At 34.7% G+C, this 18,211-nt stretch overlaps 1 protein-coding gene across 7 annotated transcripts in view; it reads right to left on the minus strand.

Annotated features, from left to right (window-relative positions):
* Positions 1–18,211, minus strand: part of ROCK1 (Rho associated coiled-coil containing protein kinase 1) — an 85,492-nt gene that overhangs the window by 15,799 nt on the left and 51,482 nt on the right. For 5 of the 7 annotated variants that reach the window (XM_048289329.1, XM_048289328.1, XM_048289326.1 and 2 more), the window contains exons 13-27: positions 17,684–17,732; positions 16,975–17,110; positions 16,520–16,611; positions 16,159–16,405; positions 14,523–14,629; positions 13,304–13,454; positions 12,259–12,419; positions 11,222–11,406; positions 10,425–10,494; positions 8,918–9,012; positions 7,468–7,633; positions 5,853–5,946; positions 5,410–5,498; positions 4,893–5,081; positions 4,199–4,364 (exon numbers count right to left, since the gene is read on the minus strand). In XM_048289329.1, the coding sequence (XP_048145286.1) occupies positions 4,199–4,364; positions 4,893–5,081; positions 5,410–5,498; positions 5,853–5,946; positions 7,468–7,633; positions 8,918–9,012; positions 10,425–10,494; positions 11,222–11,406; positions 12,259–12,419; positions 13,304–13,454; positions 14,523–14,629; positions 16,159–16,405; positions 16,520–16,611; positions 16,975–17,110; positions 17,684–17,732 (1,997 nt within the window). Of the gene's footprint in view, positions 1–2,000; positions 2,031–3,173; positions 3,211–4,198; positions 4,365–4,892; positions 5,082–5,409; positions 5,499–5,852; positions 5,947–7,467; positions 7,634–8,917; positions 9,013–10,424; positions 10,495–11,221; positions 11,407–12,258; positions 12,420–13,303; positions 13,455–14,522; positions 14,630–16,158; positions 16,406–16,519; positions 16,612–16,974; positions 17,111–17,683; positions 17,733–18,211 lie in introns of all 7 variants that reach the window. The other 2 variants (XR_007200402.1, XR_007200403.1) reach the window with 2 other exon arrangements.

Genomic DNA, 18,211 nt, shown 5'->3' on the forward strand with positions numbered 1-18,211 from the left:
CAGAATTGATACCTCATATTTGCAATCCAGAAAATCCAAGATAGGCCTCAAAAATATCTGACAGCTAGCTGGATCTGAATAGGATATGAAGAAAGAATTCCATAAAGGCTACAGATCTTATAGTTCTCTCTGAATATATTTTAAATGTAGATTTGCATTGTAAACATCTCCATGGCTAGTATCCACACTACCAGGATTCATAGGGATTCAGTATGATAAGAGTTCTAACAGTAAGACTTCAATCACACAAGGCAACCATGACTGTACTGATTTATGAGACCTTTTGTTTTTCTGGAGCTAAGAAATATGGGTGCTTTCATGAACAGCAGAGCATCTCTTTCTAATGTTCAAGAATTCCTACTCCTAAGAGTCTTCCACAGCAACCAAAAACCTGGAGATACTACCTTGCTAACTCTTTCCAGTGTTCCAACTTGATTACTTCCTTCTTCAGACTGTCTTACTATAATTTCATGTGGATTTCACTAAGGATTTTTGACTGGAACTTGCTTTGGGGTTTATTCAGGCTACTTGCAGGTACCACAGGAAGTCCTGTCTGAGTCCAATAAAACTGCTGGCTGAAATGCTTCACATTTATTATTCCACCGTATCTTTGGGCAAAACACAATTTACAGCATATGCTGTAAAATATGTGCTGCAGTTAAACCTGTAGGACAGCTGAATTGCTTAAATGATCTTGCCAATCAGATGAAAAGAAGCAATTCACAACAGGTTAAGTGCCCTGTAACCATTAGGAGAAAAAAACCCCTCAAGTACCCGATTATGGTCTGTCTTGGCAAAGAAGAATTCTGTTTACAATCATGCAAGTATAAAGACTCCCTAAGTCCAGCCAGGAGGAAGAGGCATTCCAAAGGCATCATTAAAAAGCAAGTATCTCAGCTGTTTCAGCAAGGACTCTATTAACACTGGGGACACCAACTGAGCTGCTATCTGAATCAATAACCAGGAGTGAGAGTTACACAACATGCCTAGAATTCAATACAAGGAAAAACCTTCATCCACATAATGATTAAAGCCTGAGAATAGCCTGGATTGTCTAAAGGGGCCAATCCCCACCTTGGGAGAGTGTAAGTTACCCTAGGATCTACCAGAATTTGAGGGAGTATTTAGGTCAATAACAGACAAAAAACACCTCCAAGTGAAATGCAGCTGTAAAGTGTGCTACCATATGAGTTCTCTGTGTCTACCTCTAAATAGAGTATTTTTTTCGTTAAAATTTTATGAGTATAAAAATTCTTTTTACTGATTTTTCTCCTCAATTAAACCAAAGACTGCCTATTGCCAGATCTGTGACCATGGAATCATTCTTTTACACGTTTATATTATTTTGTATCTTCATTTTTTCCTCTGGTGATGTTTTTATCATGACAGGAAAATGAATAAATCATACTATAATTACTTATAAAATTCAACCATTTATTTGCTGAAAATTTTTTAAGGAGTCTCTTTGCCTTAAGAACTGGTGCACCAGCTGGAGAATCCCACTGACTACTCCTCACATCCAGCTCTTAAACAAGATGCTATTCAAGGTGCTCTGAAGGAATGGCCAAGTTTGGGCTATGGAATTGATGGGAACTTGGCACACAATTGAAGACGATCAACATCATATAACAAAACTGCAGCAAATGAGCTGCTGTAATATGTCACCTTCTGTTTTGTAATCTAATTACTTGGTTTGCAGGAAAGTAACTATGTGCTGGATAATTTCCTCTTTCTGTGGCATGGGCTATTTCTACTCAGAAGTCTGGATTTTTTCTTGTCTTTATAATGCTACTGCACTCCTTTTTTGCCCTCTGCTTGGCTCTTTCACAAGTGTGTGAAATCTGACTATACTAATGTCACTTAATCTCTTAATTACCAAATCGCTTCTTATTCAGATTCTGATCAACCCAGAAACTAATTCAAAAAAAAAGAAAAAGGCAGTAAGTAGGGACATGATCTAAATCTAGAGAAGTCCTAATAATATGTATTGGAGGTCCTACCTGTATCACACAGTAAAACCAGCAGCACAACTGCAGTAAAAATCAGAGGCATGTGTAGAGAAAAGGGCAAAAAAGAGAAGAGAAATGAAAGGCTAGCAAAAAAGAAATAGTTGAGGGATAACAAGTAGATACCTCACCCAAGAACACCAGAACTTCCAGTAACTGTGATGTTCTAATTAACAATGGAAATTAACAGCTGACTTGAAAAGATCTTGCACAGACTGAAATTTCTGCCTCGAAACTGAAGCAACAGGTCATGCAGCCAAAAGCCTGACTACACACATCTCCAGAGGTAAAACTGAAAATAACCTTCCTTAATGAGACAGACAAAGAAAGAACTTTCTCCTCCAGTCCTTTCAAGATCTGAGACACAATGGCTCATATTGACACACTACTGCCCTTAAGAAAAAAAATAAGTAAGGTATCTATGCTCAGATGGAAGCATTTGTATTCTCCATGTAATACACAGCAGCCATTAAATGAAAATGGATGAGATAGAAAGCGAGGAAGTTCAAAACTACTCCTTTGAGGAGACAAAATCTGGCCTGTTTTGTTGTTGAAAAAAACCCTAAAGCTCTCAATTTAAAAGAGTTCAGAAATTTTCTACCAAAATTACAAACCATGGTCTTCTTCAATTAGGAGACACTTAAAAACATAAGGCTTCATCCCAAATTGTAATTTGAGGGGAGAAAAAAAAAACACTTTAATAAGCAAAATCCCTCTGATTTCTTTTTTATCCCTGTTAAATAAATGGAATACACGGAGAATGACTATCTAAGACAAAAACTCCTGGAAAGTACTGATATTTCAGAAATACCAGAAGGAGCTCCTAGCAAGTGACAGCAAAAAAAAAAAAAATGTTCCTTAACCAGTATAATAGTTCTAAGAATTTCCAATGGAAGTTTGCCTTGAAGATGTTGTCAAAAGACAAAATCTTTACAAGATGGCAATTTCCAGATGAAACTCCAGAGTGCAAAAGGCTTCTTGAACGAAATGGAAGTTGTGAAGGAAAAGACTATACCATTATCTGAACAAAAATCTATTCTAAAATGAAATTCATTAAAGTATTAACTAAAAATAAAGATCTAAAAATACACAAGGGAAGATAGGAAACAAAAACAGACACAGAAAGGAGTAACTACATCAAAACATGTACTAAAACTGATAACCTACCTGAAATTCCAATCACTCTAAGACTTCTGGAAAAACTCTAGATTGTGGCAATTTGAGCAGCATGAAGTGCATTAACAGGAAAAGAGACATCTAAAATTATTCTATTTACTTTTATCTGACTGCTCATCCACTAAAGTCATAAAACACCCAAAAGAGTACTCTGGTTTTGTATGTTTAAAAATATTTTTCTACAATAAAATTCAGACTTATCAAAAACTTCCTAAAAATTTCACAATTAATTATAAAAATTACTTAACTGTAGTAAAAAAAGATATACCCAGCTATGACGTATGGAAATTGTCAAGCACACCTGATTACCACTGAACTTTTTTTTTCCCTGTACTGAGAGATGCAGAAGCAGATCATGTGAAAGTAGTAACTGATCACACTTTTCAAACACAGGGGAAAGGGAGAGGTAAATAACTAATGAGTCTAACAGTGGGTCTCAAAGTACAGTGCCTGGTACTGACACATGCAAATGGCTGGCTACACTGTATTATTTGTTCTTATTTTAATCCGCTAAATCAGAGTACCATACAACCACAAATTCATTATGGAAACTCCTACAATTATTTTTCACATCAGCAAATATTGCCAGTTGTCACAGAGCTGCTACATGACTGAGTAAGAAAAGACAAGATCAAGGCAATTTTGCATTCAAGATCTAAAACACAACTGTGATGTTGTAGACATGTTGGCCCTGTTTTCTGTTCACCAAATACTGCACATTGTATTCACTGTATTTGAAAAACAAGAGATGTAAAGATACTCATTCTACAAATGTGCATATAAACTATGCTAATGCCATACAGTGGGAAGTATGATGTGAGAAAAAATTAAGACTTAAATATAAGCTACCAAGGTCTGAAAAAAAAAAAACCCAAACAAACAAAGGAAGTGGAGATGTGATATAGAATTAGACAGTCAGAAGATTTTTAAGAAGCAGTAACTTGTTTGGAAACAATACCTTCCAAAACTACGTGTAAGCAACAGGGACAAGTAGTTCAAATATGCTTTTCTCTTACCTGAAAGATTTCCATCTGTTTCATCTGTTGGAAGGCTGGCAACACTTGTAGAATCCATTCCTTGCTGGAGGTCCATAATTTTCCTTCGTAGTTGCTCTATGTCACTCTCTTTACTATCCAGCTGCATCTGGAGCTCGTTCCTGTATGTAGATTCTTCTGCTAGTTGCTGTATTTATATACACACATGCATAGTTACTGTGTTACCAAAAGTACAGCAGCCAAATATTTTGAAAACAAAACTCATTACTATTTTTTTAATACATGTAGGTACTTTTGATAGAATTGAAATAAACTATTACAGTAAAAACTTTTGTTTAGCTTTGGAAGAAAAAATGTTAAATATCAAAGATCCAGTGATATATTCACGCATGAGACAGTCAGATTCATCTACTAAATTACCATTTGTTATGAAAAGGAGACCATCTACCAGTGAAATGAACAGGCAGTTTCCTGCCTGTTAGATAGTATTCAGGTTTTTAATCTTTGTAATATATCAGTAAATTCCACAGTCAAGAATTTAGGGGAAATGAATGAGAACAAGCACAGTTGCACACTTGTCAAATTCTCTGCTGCACTAAACTCCTGTTTAGCCTAGAACATGTGAAAACTAATTTGTTTTCAAGTACATTAGGAACTATATATTTTCCCTTTGGAGATGATTCCACAATGTGATAAAAAAATTAAATTATTTTACCGCTTGCATTTCATTGAGCTCCTTTTGGTATTTCACTACCATCTGATTGAATTTCTCTTTTTCTTGATTAAGTTCTAATTGAAGCTTTCGGTTTTCCTTCTCCTTCTTCCTCAAATCTTGCATGTTAGCTTTCTTTCTGTCTATTTTAAAATCTTTCCGATTCATTATCTCAGCCAGTTTGTTAACAGCCTGTTAAGAAAAAACAGAACCAGTAAGAAAAATGATATATGCAGCATGTTTCACACAAAACTTCTCAGTTCCTCTAGTTACGGGATTTGATAAAAAAAACACCCCTTCACCAAAATAAATGGCTCTCACAATCGAAGTAATACTGAAAAAGTACACAGCATCAAAACTTATTCTTTCAACTGTAAATTTAACCATGCATAGTGTACATCATGGTTAATACAAGCTTAATTTCAAAGAAACTAAGAGTTAGTTCACAAAAGCAATAAACCTGAAATACTTCTGTTACTGCAAAGTAATTATTGCTATTAAATTGCATGAAACGTTGTACCTGTGTCTTCAGAGTTCTTTCAGTGTTTATGTTCTTCTCATAATGCATTCTAATATTATTGATTTCCTCCTCTTTTTTCATTTTGTAATCTGTTAAAATAATATTCAACTTTGAGGTATTTTAGTACAAAGTAAATATTTTTAAACCTAATTACTTCTATAAGTGCATATTTTTTTCCATTCTGTTTTCCTATTGTTTCCCTTTTTGAGCACAATACAGTTTGCAAAGACAAAGGTTACCAGTTTAACGCTACTGCAATGACAGAAAATTACCAGAAGGATATATCAGAAAGGCACAAAGATGAAATACTAAAGCCAATATCAAGCCCAAAATAATATGGAAGATAAACAGCAATGTCTTCTTCCACTTCCCATTTCTCCACATATGCTTCAAATTCAATTGTGCTTCAGAACAGATCAATTAAAACTCCACACATGACATACCTTCTTCTTGTTTCTTAAATTTTTCACTGATCTCTGTATTTTCCTTTGTTATTAAATCAACATCTTTGGTTAAAGTGTTATTAGTTTCTTCCAGCTACATGAAAAGAAACACATTGTTAAATAAAGAACTTGGCATAAATTCTAAAAATATTTATAATACTATTATTTTAAATACCCTTAATTCTCTAACAACCATTTACTTAGAACACCTTCTACCTATGTGAACTTTTAAAAAATGCTACTATTTTTCTGTGCTGTTTTGATTTACCATAAAGCTCAAAATACACCTGTCCCAGAAAAAAAAAAAAAAATCATTGCAGAACTGACAACACTGTAGTATATAATTAAAAATCAACTTAAGTTAGACTGTCAGTCATGGAATGTGGAAATTTTCAATTAATTTGCTGTACTTTAGAAAAACTAATATGAAGAGGTCTGATACTTTGAATCCAGACAGAAAAGTAGCTGACAGGTGACAGAACTACAGCATTAAAGGCTAGAGTAGATACAAGGCATTTACTGCTAAATAATTGTCATAAATCATTAAAGTCAGGATAAAAATAAAACCAAATCTGGTCTAAGACAATGCAGAAATAGGTAAATATGTACAGAGCTTGCAAAAAAAAGCAAAAAGTTGAGAAAGAAAACCACGACACTTTGAATATGCGAGTATGTTCACTGCCACAGCCAGGATCATTTAACAAATATATATGAAAAACCAGACATAACTGTATTCCTGAACGAAGTTTTTGTTTGAAGCCTATGCAAATGCCTGTGTATCAAGCTGTCAGACAAAATTATCAGAATATATGAAACCAAGGAAGATATTGGCAAGAAGGTATTCCTTTGATGCCACAGAAATAGTCTTCTAAATGGTGCTTAAGAAATGGTGGTATTATGGAGATCTCAAGCTTATAAAAGCAAATTCATGAAACAAACACTATTTGCACTATCTTTACACAGGGATGGAATATCCATGGTAGCACTAACAGAAAGCTTTGAGCAACTGAGCCAAGTTCAGTTACATCTGGAGCTTTACACCCCCAGGATTTTTTAAGAAAACATGCATAGCTGATGCTAAATGGGAAAAACAACAATGATAAAATAACTATGCTACATATGGCATCCTATTTGAGACTTGCCAGTTAAAGACATTTATCAAGCTCATACCAACACTCAAAAGTTATGCTATAAAGCGTATTCAAAAATTACAGTTTGAGTTTTGGCTTGTGGGTTTTTGTGACTCTGAAGTGGGTTTGTTTTTTTTTTAAAGACTAAGTTACTTTTCAGTAAGAGTCTCTAATACACTGCTCCACAAAGCTACAAGATTTCAGTAATACACTTGGCAATGACAAGAAGTAAATACAAAAGGCTTAATAACTGAATCATAGACATTCACTTGATTTTCTTTCTGGCTTCACCTCAGATTAATGAATTCTGCTTTTTAGGGAGGTCACACGATGAAATTAAATGTTTAAGGTTCCAATGAGCCCAAAACTTAAGATATTTAATTAATTATCGCTTACTATCACAACAAGACTTTATAAATTAAAGCTATGAATTTCTGTTTCCAATTGGAAGGGATTTATACAGGTATTGATAACAGTTAATTTACCCTTCTTATGATGATGTCCTTATCAGTCAATTCTTGCCTGTGCCTTGATGCAGCTTTTTTGCTTTCCTGATTCAGTTCATAATACTGTTCTTCAGCGAGTGCCCGTGCCAACCGTTCCGACTCGGCTTTGGTTTCAGCTAAATCCAGCTGGGTAGCGAGTGCTTCTCTGTAAAAAGGACATTAAGACGCCTATGCAAAACATTCCAAATTTTCATTAAGACTATCAAACCCAAATTATATCACTCAGCTAATGGCCATTATCTTAGTTTCTTAAGAAAAGCAAGAGTTATAAAACTTCATTCTGTACACTTGCATCTTTTGATGGTCCACACAAGCTACAGCAGCAAGCTCACTATTTCATTAGCATTTCAATCATCCATGAAATACCAAGACGCATTCTCCTCCCTTTCAGGAACAGAAAATAAAATTGAATTACACGTACAGAGTGGTCCCATCAAAAGATACTTAACCCACATTTGCCCATTATCACAATTCCCATAGTTATATCCAAGTGAGAAACATTTATGATGAACATAAGATTGCAGAGAATAGTGAGGGAATAGAATACAGAGAATCTATAAAAAGAAGTAAGAAAATAAATAATTAACCCCAAGAAGAATAAGGGAAGTCTTGGCTACCTTCTCTTCCCTCCCCATTTTTTTTTATGTTGGTTACCACTTCTGAACAACTTTGCAGAAACACGTGTATTTTCCTCCTACACCATATTTATTAGCACAATATCTTTTCTTTCTCCCTTTCTTAGCCCACCAAAATGCTGTACAAAAAGAACACTGTACATAACCTCAGTTTTTCAATGCTGATGCTGAAGCAGAACAAGAGACACAGACTTTAGAAAAAATTGTACTTCATGCATGAGGCTACAGTCTCCTTCTTCAGCTTACGAAATAAATTAAGAAATTGGAAAAACCTTAAAAAGCTTAAAATTTTTTTCTTCTTAAATAACTTAGAAAATAGTACATCACAATTAATGGTTGTTAAAATAACAATTGTTGCTGTAATCAGAAATATACTAAATTTCAAATGCAAAGACTTTTCGTTACCTTTTTCTCAAATTATTTTACTGACATAGAAATATATTAAGTAATTATCAGGGTAATATAATCAAATTAAAGAAGTTGGTAAGTGATATGATTACCGCAAATTAGAATGTTTTTTCAAATTATTGAATCTTACTAAATTCTCAGAGAAGTCATTATTCTTCTTACAGACATTACAATGTCCAAAGCAAATATGAATAACCATATTTGACTTTGAGCGTCAGTATAGGTAATATCTTACGTATCTGCCATTTACAAGGTGTGCTACAGAACACTTTTGAGGCCTTTTTCTGAAGGAATTAAAACATTTTAAATCTGATTCAAAGTATTCATGACTGAGACAATATTCCACGGAAAAACTTAAGTGTATGTGAGAAACATAATGGGCATACTTTTCATTTTGCAACTCCTGCATTTTTCTTTGTGTTTCTTTATTCTTTTCATCAATCTCCTCTTTCAGTTCCTTAACCTGAGTTTTGTAAAGTGTCTGTAAAAGAAAGCATAAAAAAGAAATCATTACTCAAATTCCATAGTGAAATTCTTCCTTGTTTTCAGCCTAGGTAGTCTGAATTTGTCAAACCCCAACACATGCCAATACTGCCATTACTGCCTCTCCCTGATGCTTCTTTCCAGTTTCTGCTGGGTAGAGAACTGATATGACCAAATTACTTTTCAATTTTCTAATCTGTTTTCCTACACAGCTGCACAAATACACCTGCAGCAAAAGAGAAACTAGGCACTGTGACACAGCAGAGCAGGTCTCCTGGACACAACAGGACAAAACTGCATCCTCTTGAAGCATCACTGTCTCAAAATGTTTGTCTAACAAGCCTAACACCATTCTGTGCTTTCACCTGTTGCTTTCTCTTGGTGCCCATGTATCTTTTCTCTTAGAAGCTTAAGTTTTTTCTGCACAAACTTTCTCTTAGTAAGTGATTCAGCTGAGGCCTGATTTATGTGAATGAATTCTGTGAATTACTTCTGGTTTTAATTACTATATTGCTATTAACATCACCTGCAATTCTGAAAGTTAAAATTTGAACTTCTACAGTAAACTACTTTTGCTAAATATTCAGACTGAATTATGAATGTCTTATTTAAACTACAAGTTAGTGAAAAAAGAAAAAACTGAGAAACACAATGCTCTGCATCTTCTTATTAGCAGTATGTCATGGAAAAATGCACAAAAAGCCCCTGTAACAGATAATGAAATGACAATCATATGCAGTTTAGTAAACATAAAAATTTTTATTGCCTCTCCCAGGGAAAATCAAATTTAAAACTATTTCCCAAAGTGAAATGAGTCTGTCCATATTCACAAATGTATTTGAACTTCAGTTGTTACAGAGAATCTCATGCTATTGTTTCTTTTCACAGAGATGAAACAGATCGCACTACATCTAATGAAATACACATTTTGTTTACCTGGAGTACCCAGTAAGGTTCTTCAGGGATTCAGGTGAAGAGAAGGTATCTTTTTAGAAAAAGGAATATATGCAGAATGCTACTGGATCTATGGTTCTTAAACGTATGTATGGTAGATCAACAGCATGGAGTATTTTCCAGTAAGTTTGGAGATTCTGAACTCTCTACAAAGTCTCAAATTATATCAGAAAAATTTCCCCTTTCCAACCTCAAGATAGGAACAACTCTGATGAATAATTCAGGTAAGAGTTACTCAGTGTAATGTAAGTTTTGACAAACAACAAAGCAACATTTTAGATACACCATCTAATGCTCTCTAATACTTTGTTCCTTATTTGTATTTCAAGCAGGATTTTCTGAATTGCTGGCTTATGCCAGGCTGTTACTTACATTAAAACAATTTTAGTTTCAACTATTCACTGTTAAATGATTTTACATCAAAATGTAGCAGATGCAATTCCTTACAAGTCTTACCGAAAAATACTGCTCAGCTTCAAGCTGATCCTGAAGTTCACGCATCTGACCTTCATTTCCCCTGTACTGTCTTTGAAGGAATAAAAAAGAGAAACATTTTAAAAGTCAGGTACTAACAAAAGACTAAGACAATTTCTACCCGGGACAGCATCCTACAATGATCTTCCATTTGCATAAATATTATTTCACAAAGAGCAACAGTTTGCTGCATCCTAAAATTCTCATTTAATACAGTTCTTATTCTAAAATGATGATTGTTTCAGTATGTAATTTAGAAGCCAAGAAGTACTCTAGATGGAGAAACATCAAGTCAGCTGAAGGAATATATGATAGAAGTCTAATTAATGAAAAATGTCAGTTCAAGAAACCTTAAGAAAATTAATTAGGCACTTAAAGGGAACTACTGACTCCCATGTACTAAAAGTCCCATATGATTTAGTAAGTAGCACTGGAGTCAATCCATAAAGAAGTCACTCAAATAAAAGAGGCATATATATATGTATACACACACATACACATATATACACACAGATATCTGTGTGTGTGCCTTAACATAGAATGGTGAGCCAAGAACTGTTCTGACTCATAGCTCATAACAAAAATATTCCAACACTGAAGGCTACATAGAAATCATAACATGCAGCTACATAGGAATCATAACATGAAGCTAAAAATACTCTTTTAGTTTAGGAAAAAATGCCTATGCACCAGAGAACTTTATTCACTAGCAGAAACAGGCAAAATAGTACATGTAAAATTAAGCAATTTTTTCCATTTTACTTCAGGTTTTTACTTACTTTGCAAGTTGAGCCAACTCAAATTCCAGTAATCTCTTTGCTTCCAACAATGTATTGATTTCCTGTTTCAGCTGCTTCTCAGAACCCTTCAAGTTATCAGCTTCAAAAGCTTGTGCCTTTAATTCATTCTGTGCCATTATTCGCTTATTTGTCTCTTGTTCTAGCTTAAGTGTCAGATTCTTTACCTAAATGAGAAACATTTCAGTTTAGGAGCCTTTGCTAAATAAGCAATTGCATGTGGCTGAAGAGGTTTCATATATGGATTATTTTATATTAAACACCACTAACTAGATGCTACACCACGTACCATATGTCAAAACATTCCTGAATCTCCCAATATTTCAGAGCAACAATCTCACACAGAGATGCTGCCCTTAGAGAACCTACGGCTATGACGCTGCAGGATGCTAAAGCTTTCCCATTTTTAGTTTATTTCAAAATTCCCAATTTGTTTTCTGAAGGACAACAACTGAAGAAGCCCAAATTGTCTGGAAACCTCTCCATGGATTTCAGATTTTAAAAACCTCTCACCCTAGAAAAAAAATGCAGCTTACAAACTACCTGAAAGCTAATTTACATGAGTCATGACCCCTAAGAGAGGTGTTACAAACTTCATTCCCACTGTCCTGTAAAGAAAATGTAAGGATGAAGCTATCATTCTTAAGACCTAGTTTTCACACTCAGTGTTCTAACTGCATTTCCTTGAACAAATTTTGGAAAGAATGCAAACTAGACAACACAAACTCAGATCTGTAAATCAGGCTGCACAGTCAAATTCACAAGTAAATTTTTTCTTTAGAAAAAGAGAAAACACAAAAAAATGTGTTATATTGAATTGAGGTTCAAATATGTAAGGAAAGTAAGAGCTAAGAAACAAGAAGAAATTACCTAAACCTACTTAGGCCAACAACTATCCTCAATTCTATTGAGAGCTGTAGTATTATAAGGAGATCAGTGTAAGTTAATTTTCTATTTCTCAGTGCAACTCTAGTTTCTTATTTATATAGAAAATTATTAGTGATGAACATTTTGCTTACTTCATCTTCCAGTCTCTCCTTTTGCTGAAGAAGATGTTCCAGTTTCTGCTGAGATTGCTTCAGGTCAAAGTCCAACATGGAACACTGTTTTTCAGCTTGAACTATTCGATTTTCTGCCTTTTCTCTTGCTGCCCGTTCTTCCCTTATCTTTTTTTCCATTTCTAAAAAAGATTAGGGAAAGAAAAACAACAAATACGAATACGTAGCATCTGCAAGCATGCTTTTGTGCAAACAGTCTTAAATATCCTAATATTTTTCAGACCCCTTTCTTCAGCTATCTAAGCTCTTTTGCTGTTTGATCAACTGATTACTAAGTAAAAAGATCCTGGCATTATTACAAGGAACACTAAAAAAGAAATACAATTCCAATCTGCATTCAAAGAAAGCACTGGAACATTATCATGACAACTGAAAGATAAACAGTGAAAGAAATAAAAAACACAGATTCCTGAAGTAATCATTATGAAGTAAGGCAAAGTTTCATTTCCATGAATGGATATTAGCAAAAGAAAAAAACACTGCCATTTATTTAACTCTAAAAACTGCATTTAGGTACTGATGACCTTCACAGAGAAAACCTGACATACTAAATTATGAGATCAAGACACACCTTTGATTCACGTACATACGTCTATAAAAGAAACTTCTCCCTTCACTTCAGACAAGCCTAATACAACTCTGGTATTTTTTATGCAGTTACACAGGAATGAACACTCAGACATCTCTCTTGATAATGCATTCCTTCAATCTCGTTTAGCATTAGCCAGCATTTCAAGATTCAATAGCATTTTAGAAGCCAAGGAAGGCTTTGAAGTAAGGTATGCAAAACATTAAGAAACAATACAACTTCTATGAAATAGCATGTTCGGGAAAATAATTTATAATGTGTAGTTTTCATATTTTAAGATTTCAGTACGCATTTTCTTTACACAAGGGATCAAACACTAGTGCAAGAGTACTATGTAGTAAGACAAGGTGCATTAAAACACCGCGATCAAAACACGTTTTATTACGTATTTACCTGAAACTTGCAGGAAACACTTACCACACATCGCAACTGATCTTGCCTCCTCTATTGACTGGTGTTTGTCAGTTAACCGCGCTTTAGTCACTTTGTGCTCATTGACTTCCTGTTCTAACCGGTCTTGTAAGGATTTCAGCTTGTAGTTCAAATCTATCTCTAAATTATTCTTTTCCTAAAGATAAGGGAAAAGTTACCAGATTTCTGCAATACATGAGGGAATCACCCTTTTATTCTGTTTTTTAGTATTAACTTTTTGTTATCAAGAGATTATCAATGTTATTTTCCATGCTTAATAAAGAACAGTAACAGATCAAAACTGTACTCAGTGCTCTGGAAAAAATTTAATTAACTTTTTTTCAGTAGTCAATAAATTTCTAAGATAATGAAAACAACTCAGTTTGAATAATCAGTAGTCACCTAAATTGGAAACATACAACTAATGAACTGACATCCTAGAACACAGAGGAATCTGAATTATTGTTACCTGGATGCAATCATGTTATTTCATTGCTAGGATTGCCAGGCATTAACAGTAATTCATCAAACAAGCACTGGAGATGTGCTTTGAGAGATGAGGACTTGCCTTTGAAAGGCTCCTTCACGTAACAACAACTTAGAATTGCTCACCTCTTCCCTCACTGGCAGTCGTATCTCCGGTTTATTTGCACAGACCACACAGCACAGCAAGTCTTAACCTGACCTCACTACAGAGAGTTAACTCTGCAGTTGTCTGGAGAAGGGATGCAATATTCCCTTTTACTCTTCTTGTTTCTCCATCACATGGAGGAGATCAGAGATGTTAGGGGGACATTCTCAGAAGGAAGGACAGAAGGACAGAAAAAAATGCCGCACCAAAGTTGAGCAAAAGGCTCAACTAGCACTGATCCAGTCAAGTTAAAATCCAGTAAAGGCAGAAAAAAAAAAATCTGATTTTCAAAAAGTTCATAGATTTTCAGAGGCAAGTCTTTGCAGTCATAGTTAGGCAGCAGAAAAAAAATTCCTTGCTACTGGCAGTAGGACTGGATCCTTGAACCAGTGATAGTGAATGACAAACACAATTTTTATGCCTGGTGCTACAAGTAAGAACTACCTGAGGACTTGTGAGACCACCCTGATGAGACTGTAAACTAGCAGTACTCAGTTAATCTAAACATAAGACTAATTTAGAACAATAAATAATATTTGAAAATATAGTCAAAAGCTGACAAAGAGCATCAGCCGCAAAAGAATTTCACCATACCTTTTCTGAATGATTAAGCATATCCTGTGCTTGTTTTCTTTCCACTTCCACTCTTTCAAGATTGTTTTTAATGTTTTTAACTTCTTCTTGTAAAGTTGTAATCCGAACTGCCACAAAAAATTAAATACCACTCAATATTAGTTACTTTACTTAGATCAATTGGCTTTGGAACTTTTAGTGATTTCTGGGCCCATAAAATATTTCAAATACTTCAAATTTTTCAGCCATGCAAAGGCCATACATTGCAGGGGAAACTGACCTTTTTAGACACTCTTTATGCATGCCATCAGTAACAATTCACAAAAACCAATCATGCAGAAATGGTTACTGCCTTCCATCACTTCCAGTATCTAATATTCAAAATTTCTTTCATTAACCCAAGCTCTGCTATGCTATGGAACAAGCACCTTTCCTGATGCTAACTTCACTAACATGTAGATAAGGCACATTACATAGAATGTCAGTCTCAGATCTGTGGGTACTAACACAACGTGTATTCACCTGTGACTCAAACCATAGGGAAGCCAGGCACTGGCAGTTCTGGGTTAACAGCTGGACTCAATGATCTTAGAGGTCTTTTCTAACCAAAAACATCCTATATGATTTTAAATGCTATGACATGGAAAAAGGAACTATTCCTCAAACCCCACAGCATCTACCCGTGTGTGGCATAAGAGTTTATATGAAATACTAAGTAGGATCACTTGGTTTGGAAACCACCTAGGTCCAACCTCCCTGCCACATGCAGGGACACCTCTCACTAGACCATGTTGCTCAAAGCCCCATCCAACCTAGCCTGAAACACTTGCAGGGACAAGGTAACAACAGTTTCTCTAGGCAACCTGTCCCAGGGTCTCACTATCCTTATTGTTAAAAATTTCTTCCTGTATCTAATGTAAGTCTACTCTCTTTCAATTCAAAACCATTGCCCCTTGTCACTACAGGCCCTGGTAAAAAGTCTCTGTCTTATAGGCTCCCTTTTAGAAGGGAAAGGAGAGTCCTCATCAAAAGCCTGCACCTCATGGAAACTCAATACTGCACATAGATGGTTCAAAATGGCAAGTTAAGAGTCAGGGTCCACTAGCACAGGCACAATCGTGAACTAATGCATCTGAATAGCTCCTAGTATGAAGAATCAGTACAAATAGTAAAAAGTTTCAAGCATCCTGAAAAAAGGGATTCCACATCTGCATCCCTTATTGGTGCTCTTAACCTTGCTTATAAAGTAATGTCGAATCATCATAAAAGAAAAATGCAATTTAATAAAAAAATAGCTTTCTCCACAAATGAAAGAAGAGAAAATGCAGGATATATCAACTTGGCTACTGCACAAGGCAGTTAAGACAGGCTGCATCCTCTCTAGCACTGTATCAGCTCTTCATACTTTTGCACCACTGGACTCAAGACTTTTAGTCAGGGCAGCCCCAGACTCACAGTGTTTGACACTCCTTGATTTTGATATTCTCTTTCCCTCCCAAGAGCGGCTCAACATGATCAGGAAGCCAGATCCAATCTTCAGAAATTGTTCAGTCACGCATTGTTTGCAGGTTGGCTTTCCTCCCATTATCAAACTGTACTCCACTTAAGTAGGGTTATCACAACTTTTTTTGGTAAAGTATAAATTCAGAATAATTACCCTGTAGTTCTCCAATCATTTCAGATCCATGACTTCTGTCCCTTCGTTCTGACTCCAAAGCTGCTTGTAGTTGGTAATAATCTTTCTCCACCTGCAGTTTTGTGCTTTCCAGAACTCTGCACCTTTCCTGCAGTTCTCTATTCAGTGATTCAACCTGACTTAATGACTTGCTCATTTCTGTGTTACCCTTTCTCAGTCTTGCAGCTGTGTCCGATTCTGTCCTCAGCAAATCATTTGCTTCTTCTAGCTGTTAAAACAAACCAGACAAGATTCTCAAATATAAAGATCATGGAACCACTTTTGCTACATTTGAATGCTCAAATCTAAGAAATAATGAAGACAAAGAACACAAAAAACATACTTGTTTTTGTAGCTGTGTTATCTTCTCATTTGAAATTTGTGAATGCTGGCTGATTTTTTTCAAGTCTTCCATCTGATCTTTTAGTGTGGACACTGAAGAGAAATTGCACTATTAATACAGCGTATTAAAAAACTCTTAGGGTTTTGTTCTTGTTTTTTTACACAAACATGCTCAAAAATATTTTTTGCATTAATAGATCTTCTGTTGACTTTTTGCTTCTTATATATTTTTTTGTGTGCTTGCAGACCAACAATGCACAGTGCAGAGAACAGAAGTTAAAAATAAGAACAAAAAAATTGGGTTCAAATAAAAAAACCCTCAAAATCTGTGTTCATTATTTGAAAAGATCCCTTTTCTTTGAAGTTGCATAGCACTTAAGATACTATGATACTAAATTATTCTCCAAAACACATCATATACCTAATCAGTACCAATGTTTGGACAATATTGCGTACCTTCATTTTCCACATTACGTCTTTTTTCATTCTCTTGTTCAAACTTTCTTTGGTACTCATTTATCTTATGTTGTAATACCACCTTTTCCTTCTCAATCTGAGACACTGTTGTTTCCAAGTTCTTTCTTTGATTTCCCTAAAATTCAAAGAATTGGTGTTTTATAGTTACATTTGAAGGAGTGATCCCTAAATCAGTATCTCTGCAATTAACTAAACAAGGAAACTGATACACTGTTTCAATGAATGAATTTCTGGCTTTCTTGGAAAGGTTTTCAGAAAAGATGGCTTTTTTAACTTCTACATGACAAATTTATACAATTACTAGAAAAATTGTTGTTAGTATGATTACATCTAAAGTAGCTACAAAATTATTATCAAGAGACAAGAGAAGGACTCAATAGAAAATAAGCTGTATTTTTGTAGTAATTGATTTTGATAAACTCCAGAAAAATTGCAGTGAGCAAGACTAAGCAAAATAAGTACCAGAGTAAACAGAAATCAGTATGACTTACAGAAAGAAAAGTTTTTGAAAACATGTACAAATAAAAATATTATCTCCCAATGCTATGTATTGAAACATGATAGGTCTCAAACTTGAACACAGAACAATTGTTTTAGTCACATAAAAAAATCTTATAATCATAAAAGTACTATTCCTAACTCCACTCTTTAGCCAATTAAGGCAACTTCAGTGAGGAAAAAACATTACCTCTTCATCCAGTTCTTTCATTATCTTGTCTAGCTTTATGTTTGAAGATCTAAAAATAACACAAGATCATTTAATAGATACATTATACATTATACATACTGTTTTTCTAGTGAAATGATTTGTGACTATTACTAAAGTGAACATTTATAATTTGACTAATGTTATTTTGTAATGAACATTTAAAACTGAAGACAATCAATCACTGCAAATAATTTGTAAAATGCATCACTAAGTATTTATCAGTTTTGCAGCGATTAAATATGCAAAACTTTAGATGCCACATGTTATCCCTTAATCTGCAAAAAATAGTGTATGTACACAACAGGTTATCCTTAAGATTAGAACACCCTGGTAAGCTGCAAAAACTTCCTCTAGTTGTGACTTCCAAGTATCTACCATAGTTCATTAATTCCACAGTAGACAGCTCCCTACTACAGATAAAGGTATATGAATAATATTATTTGGAAGTCTCTCTGTTGAAGCAATGTATTAGAACGCTGGACTACAGAGAGAGTGAGGCAAAACGCA

Source organism: Corvus hawaiiensis, chromosome 30 (assembly GCF_020740725.1).
Source record: "Corvus hawaiiensis isolate bCorHaw1 chromosome 30, bCorHaw1.pri.cur, whole genome shotgun sequence".
NCBI classification, from domain to species: domain Eukaryota; kingdom Metazoa; phylum Chordata; class Aves; order Passeriformes; family Corvidae; genus Corvus; species Corvus hawaiiensis.